A 13,966-nucleotide genomic window follows, 5' to 3' on the forward strand; every position below is an offset into this window, starting at 1 on the left:
CAAAAAGAGGCGCTTGGGCATGATGTGAAGGCATCGTTCTTGTTTCTGAGAGCGCCTTTCACGCGCTTGCATTGCCAACAATGGATTGGATTGGATTTTAGGGCGTAAAAACGTGGCATGTGTCGGACCCTGACAGCTTCACAGACTTTCTGACGGGATAATATTACACAATTTAGATAAGCCACTGTGAACTGCCTTGCTGTGAGTCATAGCTCGATGATGAACATGAATCATGCTGCTGTTAAAACCCCCCGAACAGACTGTTTCATGTAGAGCACCTAAAAGTAAACAACTTCTGATGCATCACAGGCATACAGTAGTCACACTAACCTATCACAGAAATATGACCACATCATGAGGGCACTTCCTTTCTAAATGTCACAGAAATATTGTTATAAATAGTGTTATCCTGCCACTATGTCCAAAAACAGTTTGATCTACTGCAAAAAAGACCTGTATGATTCAGCTGCAGCTGCACTCTCATGTTGTAGCTGTGTGTAGCCACCACATGGTGGAGCCCTGCACCAGACTAACACATCACAGGCCAAACGTTACAGTGACACCAGGACCAACTGAGACTCGGGAAGGACAAGGTTTACAGGAGGAGTCTTTCCACCTCTATATGTTCACAGCTTTTTTCTTTTCTTCTTTTTTTTGTCTAAACAAGTCTGTCTGTCTAAATCAAATGTGCACAAACCTCTTTAAGTGCTTCACCTCTTACATCACATCACACTACATAAAAAAAATGTTGCCTGTGAATTCCTTCAAGCATGAACCTAAAAAAAATAAAGTGTTCAGGGCAATGTGTGTGTGCTCCAATGGCTTTAAAAAATGTATGTCGACAGCTCTAACCCTAACTTCAGTCAACCGCCCCTCACTCTCATATTCTCCTCACTCCCTACTTTCCAACATCATGCTTTTTCCTGAATCAGCTCTGCCAAATCACCTTGTCTACACACAATGGACCTTCATCTCTGTCCCCTTTACCTCTACAATACCACATTCTAGTTTTTTTTTTTACTAAATACTGTGTCCCTGATGTGGTTATATAATCCAAGTGTGTTGGATTTTTCTAATTCTACTCCTGAGATGTTCTTCTGCTTGAGAATCTCTTTCGCTGTTTCTCTTCTTTACTCTCAGTGAGTCGGCTGTTCTGTTTTTGGTTGGGTTTTTTTGCCTATTTTGATTCAACAGCTATACTGTAAAAGAAAAAAAAAACATCACAACCCTCAGATCTCTCCTGCACTAAATCACACAACTGTGAGGCAGGAGTTTCTAATTTTGGAAACACCATATTTTCACACTGGACTTCAGGAAAACAAGCCTTCGGCTATTTAATGCCCTCAAAACAGAGCAAACTTCAGGAGGTGATCGAGCTGGTTCTGAAGGGAGATCAACGTTTATGGTGGATGGATGGAGGATGGTGTTGCTACAGCAAATACTGGACCAACACACAACAAGATAATGAGTTAAGGTGCACATTTGTGTCTGTGTGCTCTTGCATCTGCATGTGTACTAGTGTAGTACTGTTGTTCACGTAGTACTCAAACTCTTCCTGTTATGCCTCATTAAAGCTGTTGTAGCAGGCGTGGTTAGTAGCTGTCACTCACCTCTTCTTGACCAATAGGATGGCTACCAGCACCAGCAGTATAAAGACAAGAACACCAGCACTGATCCCAGCGATCTTCACCACGCGGTCTGTCTGTTTAGCGGGGTCAGGGATGACTTCTGGCTCCTCTGTAGCACCTAAAACATAAGAAAACAACATCAACACTGTGGATCTAACGTAATATCAGCTCAAACTACCACAATACGACAGCAATTATTGATTCTTGTGCAGTATTAGGAGTGAACAAAAGGTCATGTTTCATCCCCATTCATGAAACACTGGTGTATTTATAAGATGCAAAGTGAAAAGCACCATTAAAAGAACACGCTTCAGTGGAAAGCTTTTGAATGACATTAAAGGGACATCTCAGCAGGACTTTAAAATATTGGTTCCCTGAGAAAAATGAAAACATCTTGAAATGCTGCAGAAGAGTAAAAATCCAATATGAAGGACATGATAAGTAGCTTTTAAATTTTTTTGGAGTAAACACTTAGAGATTTAATGTTTCCTGGACAGCATAAGTTGAAAAAAAAAAAGTCTCTCAAACTAGCCCCTTTTAAACTGCCTCTTCAAGGTGTGAATCAAATGCTGTTATGCCGCCTCACCTTTTTATATAAAAGGTACAATCATGGAATAAGGGGACAAAGTTGTCTCGCCTTTTAAGCTGGCAGTGGAGGTAGTAATGGCTCAGCTGTATAAAAGGGACACCTGGCAGGATGGCTGACAGGGTGGGTGTGACGCTTTGAAGATGTATTGTGTGTGTGATCCACAACCAGGAGATTTAAAAAGCAGCTGATAGCAGTTAGCAGCTAACTCAAAAAATAAGAACAGTGGCTAAAAATGTCAGCAAATTGGGAAAAGAATGAGTTCTGGCTGACTGTGGACGCTTCAGTGAAACAAATCAATCATCCCTACGTTCTAGTGCTCCAGCTATTGAACCTTCATTAAATACCGACCAGATTTTACTGCGCATGTGTTGTGTGGCAATGATATGATGCAGTATGGCGCTGTGTCTTCTCCTCTTTTTAACCTTCTTGAAAGGTGCTATAGCCATTTGAGGATGTCTATAAACTGCCACTTTTTCTAGTGCATTATTTTTGTACTTTTTGTCCAGTTTTCAATGCATCTTCTGTATGACACTAAATTGTTTTTTGTCAGGTCAAAACGCTCCTAAAAGTGAAAATCAACATTAACAGTTTAAATTATCTTCAAAAGCTTTATTGCCTGGGTTTTCCCATAGTGTGTGAAGAGCTGTATTATATTGGGCAAAGAAAAAGTAACAAGGTGATGTTTCTAACCACCCAAACTCTGTCTTTTGGGGCAGCGAACGAGTCAAGTAAAACCCAACACTCAACCAAGCTTTCCAGGAACCCTGAATGCTCGGCTGCGTAGACCTCCACATTTCTGAAATGTTGCTCTCTTGCCTGACTATAAGCCTGTTATACAAATAATAGATTTTTGGCACTATCTTGAGTATTTACGCAACCCTGTGTCACCCAGGGCTGGAAAGGTATGCCACCCAACAGCCTCAGGAATTATGTTTGTGTTCTCTCAAGATGTCTCTACAAAATGCCCTCACATCAGGAAAGTGGTGTGTGTGATAAGGAAACAAATCCTGATGAGCCATTTAAACAGGAAGGTTTAATCGTTCCTCCGCTAAAGATCAGGTAAATATCAAGACTCTAAATATTCCTTGTAAAGCAGAGTCAGACAACTGCCAACACAAATGCCATGGTAACTGTCATTCATGAGCCAAATATAGCTAAAAGTTGTGTTTGAGGAGCTTATTTGGCTCACAGACTCAAATACTGAGATCAAGAGTTAATTCTCCATTAATGTGAGACTGCGATGTAACGATGAACAAAAGAGGTTGCTTCAGCCGCCTCTACTGAACAGTTCATATCGCGCATTTTAGAGTTCATGTGTTTTACGGACATCTGGGCATAAAGCAGGTATACTTTTTAGCAACAATACAAAGGAACAAGACTCTCAGACAGATGATAGATGACAAATGAGCCGCGATAATATTTACCATGGCTGCACTCCAAATCACATACTTTTCTTTTTTACTTTCAGTATGTACTGCAGCTGCACCAACAAAGTGTGCACTGTTGCATTGAGTATGTGTACAATTACGACATACTACTTCATAGAGTTGCCTCCAATTATGGCCCTCTTGCTTTTATTTGTTGCAGTCTGTAGCCCAAAATTTGATGTAAAAATAAAAAGTATGAGATTTGGAACACAGCAGATCCTGTTGTTATCACTTAATGCTACCTTACGTTTCCTTAAGAGATACAACAAAATGCAGAGCTCGCCAGAGACATTGATCAACCTGCTCTGCTGCTGTTACTTTGCAATGCAGTATGTAGTTTTGACTTTTAAGTCATAGCTGCATACATTGTAGATTGTTTGTGATTGATGAATTCACTGATTACTTATAGTTCATCTGACTGCTGTTCAATCGATGTGACGACCTTCCCTGTGCAGAGGATTGTGGGTCAGAAAAGCCAGAAAAGCGTGCTAGCTTGCATGTTGCAAAATGAGACAGGATGTGAGACATCCTGGTACTTTTGGCTTACTGCATTTGACATACTGCATATTGGGAACATAGACTGTACAGTATAAGTTGGACAGCAGCATGATGGCTCCCCAAAACTGAAGCCAAAATGTGTCAATGGCCCCCTGGTGGCTGGCTGCAGTACAGGTCATAAACCCCCCTCCCTTCATGTTGGTGGATGGGACACAGGCCAGACTAAAACTCAAAAGTACATGTCAAAAGTTTTTTCCCAAAAAATTATTTCTGTCATTTTCGGCAGTTCTTACCATCTACCTTTCATTCATTTTTCCAATAAAATTAGTTTAAAATAGTTATTTAATGTTGCAAAAAAGGGGGGTTTGACATGATTGACAGCTGTGTGCCAATCCGTGTGCTTGCAATCAGTGGTACTGCTCGTGATAGGTTGGACAGTAGAAACTTGTTACCACGGAAATCGCCAATGTCCAGACCCTGACTCCAAATGGTTACCAGCGCAAGATGGCAGGAGCCAAATCCAGGATATTTTGGCATCATCTTTGTGCAGTGGGAGAAGAGAAGCTTTATCCATCTTTATGTACAGTCTGTGATTAAGACATACTAAATCTTTTACTCCCCCTACTACCATACTATTTAGTTTGGTAGCATGGGCAATAAAATATGTCTTGACCATTTTAGTTTGGCATATTGAAAAGTACAGTAATCACCAAAGTCATTACAAGTCATCCTCAAAGGGGGAATGAAAATGTTCAAACAAAATTTTGTGCCAATACACTGAGTGGATGATATTTCACAGGAAAAGTTAAAACTTTGACCTGCTGGTGGTGCTTAATGAAAAGTCAGGGGATGACCAAAGTAATTCGAATTCCCTCTTTTTGGGAAACATGGATAACTGTACAAAATTTCATGGCTATTCATCTAGTAATTGAGATATTTTAGCCTGGACTAAAGTGGTTGACCAACTGTTCCCAGGGCTATGACACCAGTATGGTTAAAATCTATCCAGCAGGGTTAAATCTAAAAGTGTTACAGTTTCTTGTACACTGTAAAGATAAAATGCCTTAAAGACACAGTAAAAGAGCAGCAGCGGAGGCTGACTGTTTATCCCTGGCTCGCACCATCTTCTGGGTCAATTAAAAAAAATAATAAAAAAAAACCACTCATCGTACACAGATTACAGCTTTTCATTCAGTTTGCTGTATCATCTGATGGTAATGTACTGAACCAGTGAACTCTCTGCACACTCACTCCTCCTACTCCCAGCTGCAAACACACCAGAAAATGACTACGTATACACAAATAAAGAAATGCTCAACTGACTGTGTGCCTTGCATTGTCTTCTCAGTGTATTCAGGTTATCCTTGGCGTCATGCTCTCCTAGGGAAATGCTTTTGAAATGCAATTTGACTGTAGCTGTCCGATGTTTCTGCACCAATGTCACAGTATATTACTTGTACTCAAACTCATTTCTGCTCCTGATGACTTCAGAGAATTGTCTGAACTCCCTGATTTGGTCTGTTTGGATTATAATTCACAATTGATGTCTCAGGCAGAGTGCACGCTGTAGTGCAGATTCAACCATGTTGATCATGCAGAGAAAGTCAACAGAAAGAGAGCCAGCATCTGTTTTCATGCTCCTAAGCTTAGCGATCTGATCCCACGACGCTGGAATAGTTCGTACTGCGACGTAAGAACATTATCATGCATTATGATAATCCAAATAATCCAACACAAAGGCATATGCACAAAACTCAACATAATGCAATACATCTATCAAACAATAATCCACTTCTAATGCTAAATATCAACAAGATAAACATAATCTCTCTCTTTATCTCCCTCAGTATTTGGAGCTGAACATATTATTTTGTTCTAAAATGTTTCTGCCGCTGTCATTATGTAACAAAAAACACAGGACTCAGACTGATAGCTGAAGCATTAGTAGTGATGTGTTGGCCAAAATGTTGCTTTGAAAGGATAAGTTTGGCATTATTCTATAATTTTTTTATTGTACGCAAATTCCATGAAAAGACCAAAATCAATAATCAGTTCTGTGGTACTCAGCCCTAAACCCTAATATGTACAGTAAACCTTTAAAAACACACATAAAAATATTCAGTTTAATTTTTATAAAAGGCCAAAAAAAATCTAAAACAGCAGCAAACTGTGGTTTTTACCAAACGTTACTCAAACAGGACTAAAAAGCGCATTTGTTGGGGACTATTTTCAGCTGTGGATCAATACACATGTAGTGCTCTAGAGGGTATTTACGGCAGCAGAACAGAGTATGTGGGGTCAACTCAAAATAAACTACAGTGCCTACATTAATGGTAATGAAGCAACCTGTCAGCCAGTGCAACAGTGTCGGCACAGCAATGCATTTTAATAGTCTGTGGTCAACAACAAAGCAACACAGCACAGATGAGTAAGATGTAGAAGGCTTTGGCTGCACAGGCAATACTTAGTATATACTTAAATACTTATTCATTGGCTTTGGTCCTTTCATGGGATTTTTTGACAATAAGAAAACTATAGAATATAATCAGTTTTATTCTTCAAGGATTGCTTTTATCACAGGACAAGCTTCTTGAAACTGGAAAAATTTGTGAAACTCCGGCTATTCTCTGACAAGGATAAAGCCTCTCAGGGACAAGGGCCACATTTTAGTTTGGTCTAGTGAAGCCAGTGGAAATCCAGGTCAAGACTTCCTCTTCCTTGGGCCGGTCATTTTGGCCAATCTCTATAAACAGATACCTGCATTTGAATGAAGTTAAATAAAAACAAAAGCCAATGCAAGGATAAACTGTTGTCAGACAATAGCCTGTGGGTCCTGAAATTGCATTTCTTCTGTGTTTACTTGTAGTTCAAATTGAAGCGGCCAACACTACTACAAACTGAAACTGTTTCCAAGCAAAATTTCTAAATTTTCATGTTTCTAAATAAAATTGCCATGACTTTTTTGATAAAAATAGACCCTGACATTATTTCTAAACAGTTTATCAGGCGTATAACAGTTATAACCGATATAATTTGGATGCAAGTCACAGCAGAACCTACCCCTAAATGCAGACTGCTGAATATGTCCTAATGGTACTGATGGAGTTTCACTGATACATCGGCCAGTACCAGCTTTTCGCAGCAATATTAGGTTATGTTTGGATTGATAAGTAAAAAGAAATCCCCAAAAATGTTCGGGGTAATTTGGAAACATTGTCTACATTACATTATTTGTCCACCAGAGAGCAGTGGCACGCATCTTGGTCCCAGTTCTTAGAAAATTACATTATATATTAAATATAAATATATTATTTAACATTTATTTAGGTTATGAGTTTGAGAAAATAGGATCAGCTACTATATCATTGTTGAATTTATTAAAACTTTTAAATTTTGGCATCCATTTCAGCTTCAAAGCTTCTTACTTCTACTGTTAAAAAAGAATCTTAAATATTCATTAATTTGTTGTTTTATGTTGAACAAGGGTGCATCTATCATTGTGCATTTGTGAAAATATCCTAATTATTTTTTGGTTAATGGTTAAATCTGCACTGCACTTTGGTCTCACCTACTTTCTGTCAATGACAATCAGTGGGTAAAAGGTTTAAAAAGAGGACGTAACAGAAAAGAAAAACAATCTCTAAAAAGGTTCTGAGTCCTGAGACCTGACCCCATAATGTCGGCAGTGGCTCTTAATGTCTGTAAAAATTATCCAGGTCAGTACACTAACACTCACAACTTACCCACACAGCTTCACACACACTCACACACACACACACACACACACACACACACACACACACACACACACACACAAAACACCCTGAGGCAGCAATGACAATACACAATACCCCAGATGACCTAATAGGACCACCATCGCTAAATCCTCCCTCCCGGATGCACAGTTGAGTGCACACACACATGCAGAGGGACGGAGAGAGAAAAGAAGGGACGGCCATCTGACCTCTCTGTCCATTAGTTCGTCTTTCTGCCTCATTAAAAAAACTATAATAAGTCTTTCAGCTTCAATTAGACCTCCTCAGACTAGAAAGACAGAGCGTCATCTCTTTCTTGCAGCCTTTGGCGCAGCGACCAACCTGTTCTTGCAACTACAACCACCAGCGGTTCCTGAAATATGATGACACTGGAAACTCAGAGACTCCCTACATTTTCTCTTATTTTAGAGCAGGAACACGACACCTTACAGGCACCGGGGGATCGAGCCACACCTTTGATCTTTCCCATGGGATCAATTTCCTTCAAGCTTACTGGCTAACATGTCTTGGTCACATTAAACTCTGTGACCTGAAGAGAAAACAGGTGAACCACTGCAGTTATTTTCAACTTGGCCATTTTTTGGAAAAAAAAAACCAACTCATTTAATGTTTGGTTTTAATAGGGACGAGGACATTATTACCTAAGCTGGTTTGCAGTGTCTGTTCATTGATGGGTCTTTAGAAAAACACACAAATCAATCAGCCATGATGATTAATTCTACAATCATTACAGCTGATTGCACTGAAAATAATGTCACTTTTACTGTCTGGGTTTATGGTCCTTCGGCTCCAGGAGGTCAAAGCAAGGGCAGAAAGTGATTTTAATTTTAATTTTCTTTAGCCACAATAACACCCATAATGCAATGGGACTAAGATAGCTTGCAAATACAGTCTTCAAGTACTATGATGCTGTGTTCACCACAACTATTGGACATTTTGTGTATATGACATCAGCCTTCTGTTTAAGTCATACAGACTCTTTTTCTCAAATTAATTGACTCAAATTGTGGTTACATGTCTGTACAACAGGGAAGTCCAATGTATTTATATTAAAATTAAAGGCTTACATTAACATTAATACAGTCAACTTTTTTTTAAAGAAGCTACAAATATCTCTGCGATTATCCCCCTCTGTTAATTAACAACTGCTGTATGTGTATGACTCTTGACTGTAGACCTGCAAAGCTTAGTCAATAAACTGATTAGTCGATCAGCAGCTACTTTGAACAACATATATATCGTTGAACACTCTTGACAAAAGGCCAGTAGGACCAAAACTTAAGTGTTACTAATAAATTGTGAAGCTGAGCAAGAGCAGTGTGCGGGATTTTCTGTTTTATGACTTAAGTGATACGTTCCAATGCACCTGCAGTTGGATGCGCAAATATCTCTCTTCAAACAAACATATTTATTTAAATTATTTTACAAGCAGATATACCAGAGATTAATTGGTTCCAGCTCCTCTGATGTAACAATTCACTGTGTTTCTCTGTGTTTTTTGAACATTAAATATCTTTCTGACAGTTGGTTGAAGAAAACAAGGAAATTTCAATATGCCACCAGCTCTGAAAAAGTGAACAGGGCATGTTTCACTATTTTCTGACACAAAATAGACAAAATGATTAATTGATTATTTAAAAAAAAAAAAAAGGTCAACAGATTAATGAATAATGAAAATAACTGGTAGTTGCAGTGCTTGTTGACTGCTGTTTGTCAGATCAACATTAATATTGTGCTTTGCTTATAGCACGCCTTACCAAAAAAATAAAAATAAAAAAATAAAACAATTAAATACAGAAAATAGGGCCAGGTTGCCCATTATCAGACAGAATAGTCAACTTGGTTTCGAAAGTCTGGACCCAGGCATGGGCCCAGGCAGAAAATAACCAGAATGCAGGTGAATGAGCATGTTATATTTTTTTATATCTCCTTTCACCTCTGTTTGCTTTCTAGTTTTGCATTACTAGCCAAATAAACACTTAAACGACCTCACTGTTCTTTGAAGCTCAACGCTACCAGCAACCAGGATTGTCAATTTCATTGAAAACATGTTAATGTATTTTTCCGTTTATCCTTGTTCTTACTCCGCACAGCTAAACTCTGATCCATCAGCCGCATTTCTAAAAATCTTTCCTGAAAACAGTGTGTGTATATATATGTGTGTGTGTGTGTGTGTGTGTGTGTGTGTGTGTGTGTGGTTGCCCGGGGATTAAACCAGTCAGATAATCCATCAACATATGGCTGCTAGTAAAAACATGACATTTAGACCGTGTGCACATACAGGGGCTAGATGTGCACACAAACACATATCATGAGCATGTTTTCTCTCTCTAACATGGAAAACATTATTCTGTCCCCACTAATACTCAAAATACAACTATCAAAACAATTATGGCATCATTACGTCACTCATAACAAATGTGGCGAGCAAGAAAATCATAATAAATATCAGATTAACAACAATTATCAAGAGACGGTAAGCACCTTAACAACAGATGATAGGCATAGTTGACCAGAATTGCTCAGCAGCCAAACATTTTTACCACCTGAGCTGCTTCTGATTGTCATAACACTGATCTGGGGTATTTTTATGACATAAAGTAACAGTGACATTGAGTTCTTACCTTTAGTAGCGAGCCTCAGACACTGTGTCTTGGTTTCCTGAAGAAAAAATGACACAACAACAAGACAACAAGAGAACCTCAGTCCTGAGTTCACATACACCACACTATAGAATATATTGTATGTTAGTACTGCATATGTGTGTTTACAGTATAAAGAAAATAATGGGGTTTCTCAGTTGCCTGCAGATACTTTGCAGTTTTCAGTGCTCTCAGAAGTCGTAACTGCTTGCAGGTAGAAGCTGTGATGTAGTTAAAGTTTAACTAGTGTCTCGTTGAATGTGTACATATGAGCATATTCATAGCAGCCAGCAGGTGAGTGTGGTGAGTTCACTGTGTGTTTAGTGCATCATCACATGAATAAATATTTATTTACCCTCTCCGTGCTGCTAACAGCTTGAAGGTAGATGTTGTAGTTCTTTCTGGGGGCCAGTGGAGGATTCCAGAAACCCTGTGGATTAAAAGGGAGGGATCATCAATTTCATATGAAGCTAAACATACGAAGATTCTCACCAATTTCAGTTAATACCTCTGCAAAGGTTATGTTTAATGTCCTGTTATGTCCTATCTCAAATCTTGTCAAAGGAAAAGTTCAACTTTTTTGAGAAATGTGCTTATTTGCTTTTTTAACAAGAGTTAGATGAGAAGATCAAAACTACTCTCATGACTGTATGTTAATATGAACACACAGCCAGCAGCTGACTGACTTCGAAAACTGAGGTAAAACCAGTGTCTCTGAAGCTCACAAATTAACATGTTAAATCTCATTTGTCTAACATGCACAAAATCCTAAACTAGAGCTACCGCCTCAGGGTCGTAGGCCTCTGCTGACAAGTCAAGTTGCACTAACAGTTTACATCCATGTCTGTTAAAACATAGATGCTTCACAGACATCTTCCCCCTGGCAGCACAGAAGATCTTTGCAATCAACACAGTTTCAGGTTGGACACCCAAGATTAGTGTCACTAGCTCAGTATTTGACCATGTCTGCTCATCTGTTCCTGAGTTATGACATTGAATAATGTCCAGAAAAGTGTTTTTGCATTAACATTATAATGTCACAGTGAAGTTGACCATTGACCTTTTGGATATAAAATGTCATCAATTCATCAATATGTCCTGTAAGACATTTGTATGATATTTTGTCATAATTAGCATAGAAATTCTTGAGTTATGACCCAAAACATGTTTTTTGTGAGGTCACAGTGACCTTGACCTTTGACCACAAAAGTCTAATCAGTACATCCTTGAATCCAAGCGAATGTTTGTGACAAATTTGAGGAAATACCCTCGAGGCCTTCTTGAGATATCATGTTCACAAGAATGAGATGAAGGCAATGTCACAGTGACCTTGTACTTTGACTGCTAAAGTCTAGTTAGTACATCCTTGAGTCCAAATGGAGATTTATGCCAAATTTTCAAAAATCCCTCAAGGAGTCCTTTAGATATCGTGTTCAAAAAAATGAGACAAACGCAAAGTCACAGTGACCTTGACCTTTAACTACTAAAGTCTAATCTATGCATCCTTAAGTCGAAGTGGACGTTTGAGCCAAATTGAAGAAATTCCCTCAGTGTTCTTGGGATACCACATTCACAAGAATGAGACAAATGTTCAGCCACAGTGACTTTGACCTTTGACTACTAAAGTCTAGTCAGTACATCCTTGAGTCCAAGTGGAGATTTGTGCCAAATTTGAAGAAATTCCCTCAAAGTGTTCTTAAGACAGGCCAAGACCATGACAGAGATTTTGTGTTCTTCTCTTTGTGTAGATCCAGGATCCAGGAACTTGTACATTTTTATCATTTTCTCATGAACCACTGCACTCGCTCAAATGAAAAATTCTGGCACATGTCTTTAGCACATTAAAAATGTGCCAGATTTTAATGCAAACCAAGATCTTGATCCAAAAAATTTAAATTGCTAAACATTTGGATTTTGCAGCCTTGGTGGATGAACACTGTCTGCTCTCCGTGGGCTCTCTAGTACATGAAGATGTAAGTGTAACATGGTTAAGGATAAAACCCCTAAAAACCCAGACATATTTTCCCCCTTTTCTGTTACCTTTTTCTATTGCGCATCCTTATTTTTCTGCATTTTAAGGTTACTCTAATTTCTACTGAATTTATCTTTTCAGTTCACCTGCACTGTGTACAGAATATGTTGCTTGGATAAAAATGCTTGCCTGATAAGTCTTGTTGTCTCCAACAGTGAAGGGGAGTGGCTCTGGCAGGTTGCTGGGGGACAGCTGGGCGGCATAATAATATGGAGATCCACCGCTAGACGCACTGTGGTAGGAAACTGGGACCTGGAAAAAAAGGATTTATTCACATTTAAGAAACATGTCTATAAATCTGTCTTACAAATAAAATGTAAGTCATTAACCTGTTTTCTTTAAGCAAATGAAAGGTCAGTATTAAATGACTTGGGATCTAAGTGTCCGATGGTGTGTAGAACCAAATGGTGGCTATGAAACTCTTCTTAACATATGTTAGTAAACAACTACATGTGTATTTGATTAATAATCACCTCGTAACAGTCAGAGGAAGCTTGACGACGGGTTCGCTGAGGATTTACTTCCTCAACTACAATCTGGTATGCACTGTAGACAATAAGACAATGCAAACATGTTATTAATTTTTTTACATCACTATTACACTTACAATGAACAAAAACTTCTGGGATACTCAGACCCAGTATATAGATATACTGGGTCTGGGTACGTGCTGTGTATGTATGCATGTACCTTATAGGTGCTCCCTTGGCCTGGGCAGGTTTGAGCAGGACAGTGATGGTTGTTGCAGTTTCATTCAGAAAGGCCTCTGACCCATCATACTCATCTATTGTTGGAGCTGAAGAGGGAGCATGAGTCTGTATCAGTGTCCATGTATCACATACTCAAAACTGTGGGACAATAAAATATATCAAAACTTATTTTCTACCTGAAATATTAGTGGTCACATTGAGTGTCGTTGCAGGGCCGAATCCTTTGGAGGTGGATGCACGTATAAAGAGTTGATATGTGACACCTGGATGGAGCTGTGAGAACAGGTGATGGGTGGCGTTGGAGGGCAAAGACACTGTGAGTCCCGGTCGCTGGAGAGGCACCGAAGGGTCGAATGAACGCAACCCACTGTAGCTGATCTGAGGTAGGGCAGAGAGAAAAAAATGTGAACATACAGTACATCCCACTGAGTTGAGGGATTAGCTTAGCTCCTGCAACAATTACTATTCCCACTGCTTCTGCTTATAGTACCTCATATTGTATGATGACACCGTTGGGTTCATACGGTTCCTTCCAGTAAAGAAGAATTCTGTCTTCGAATGGAGTGGCTCTCAGTGACTGACTGGGAACTGAGCCTGGAACTGTTTACACACACAAACACACACAGACAAAATTATAAAATGATCATAAAATTTACAGTGAAAT

General features: G+C 39.1%; 1 protein-coding gene across 1 annotated transcript in view; it reads right to left on the bottom strand.

Moving 5' to 3' along the window:
* ptprk (protein tyrosine phosphatase receptor type K) overlaps positions 1-13,966 on the bottom strand; it is a 160,313-nt gene that overhangs the window by 33,982 nt on the left and 112,365 nt on the right. Inside the window, exons 14-21 of the mRNA XM_049589242.1 lie at positions 13,793-13,902; positions 13,479-13,680; positions 13,283-13,388; positions 13,066-13,138; positions 12,722-12,844; positions 10,916-10,990; positions 10,543-10,579; positions 1,611-1,746 (exon numbers count right to left, since the gene is read on the bottom strand). Of these exons, the coding sequence (XP_049445199.1) occupies positions 1,611-1,746; positions 10,543-10,579; positions 10,916-10,990; positions 12,722-12,844; positions 13,066-13,138; positions 13,283-13,388; positions 13,479-13,680; positions 13,793-13,902 (862 nt within the window). The remainder of the gene's footprint in view (positions 1-1,610; positions 1,747-10,542; positions 10,580-10,915; positions 10,991-12,721; positions 12,845-13,065; positions 13,139-13,282; positions 13,389-13,478; positions 13,681-13,792; positions 13,903-13,966) is intronic.

This window comes from Epinephelus fuscoguttatus, linkage group LG11 (assembly GCF_011397635.1).
Source record: "Epinephelus fuscoguttatus linkage group LG11, E.fuscoguttatus.final_Chr_v1".
Classification (NCBI taxonomy): domain Eukaryota; kingdom Metazoa; phylum Chordata; class Actinopteri; order Perciformes; family Serranidae; genus Epinephelus; species Epinephelus fuscoguttatus.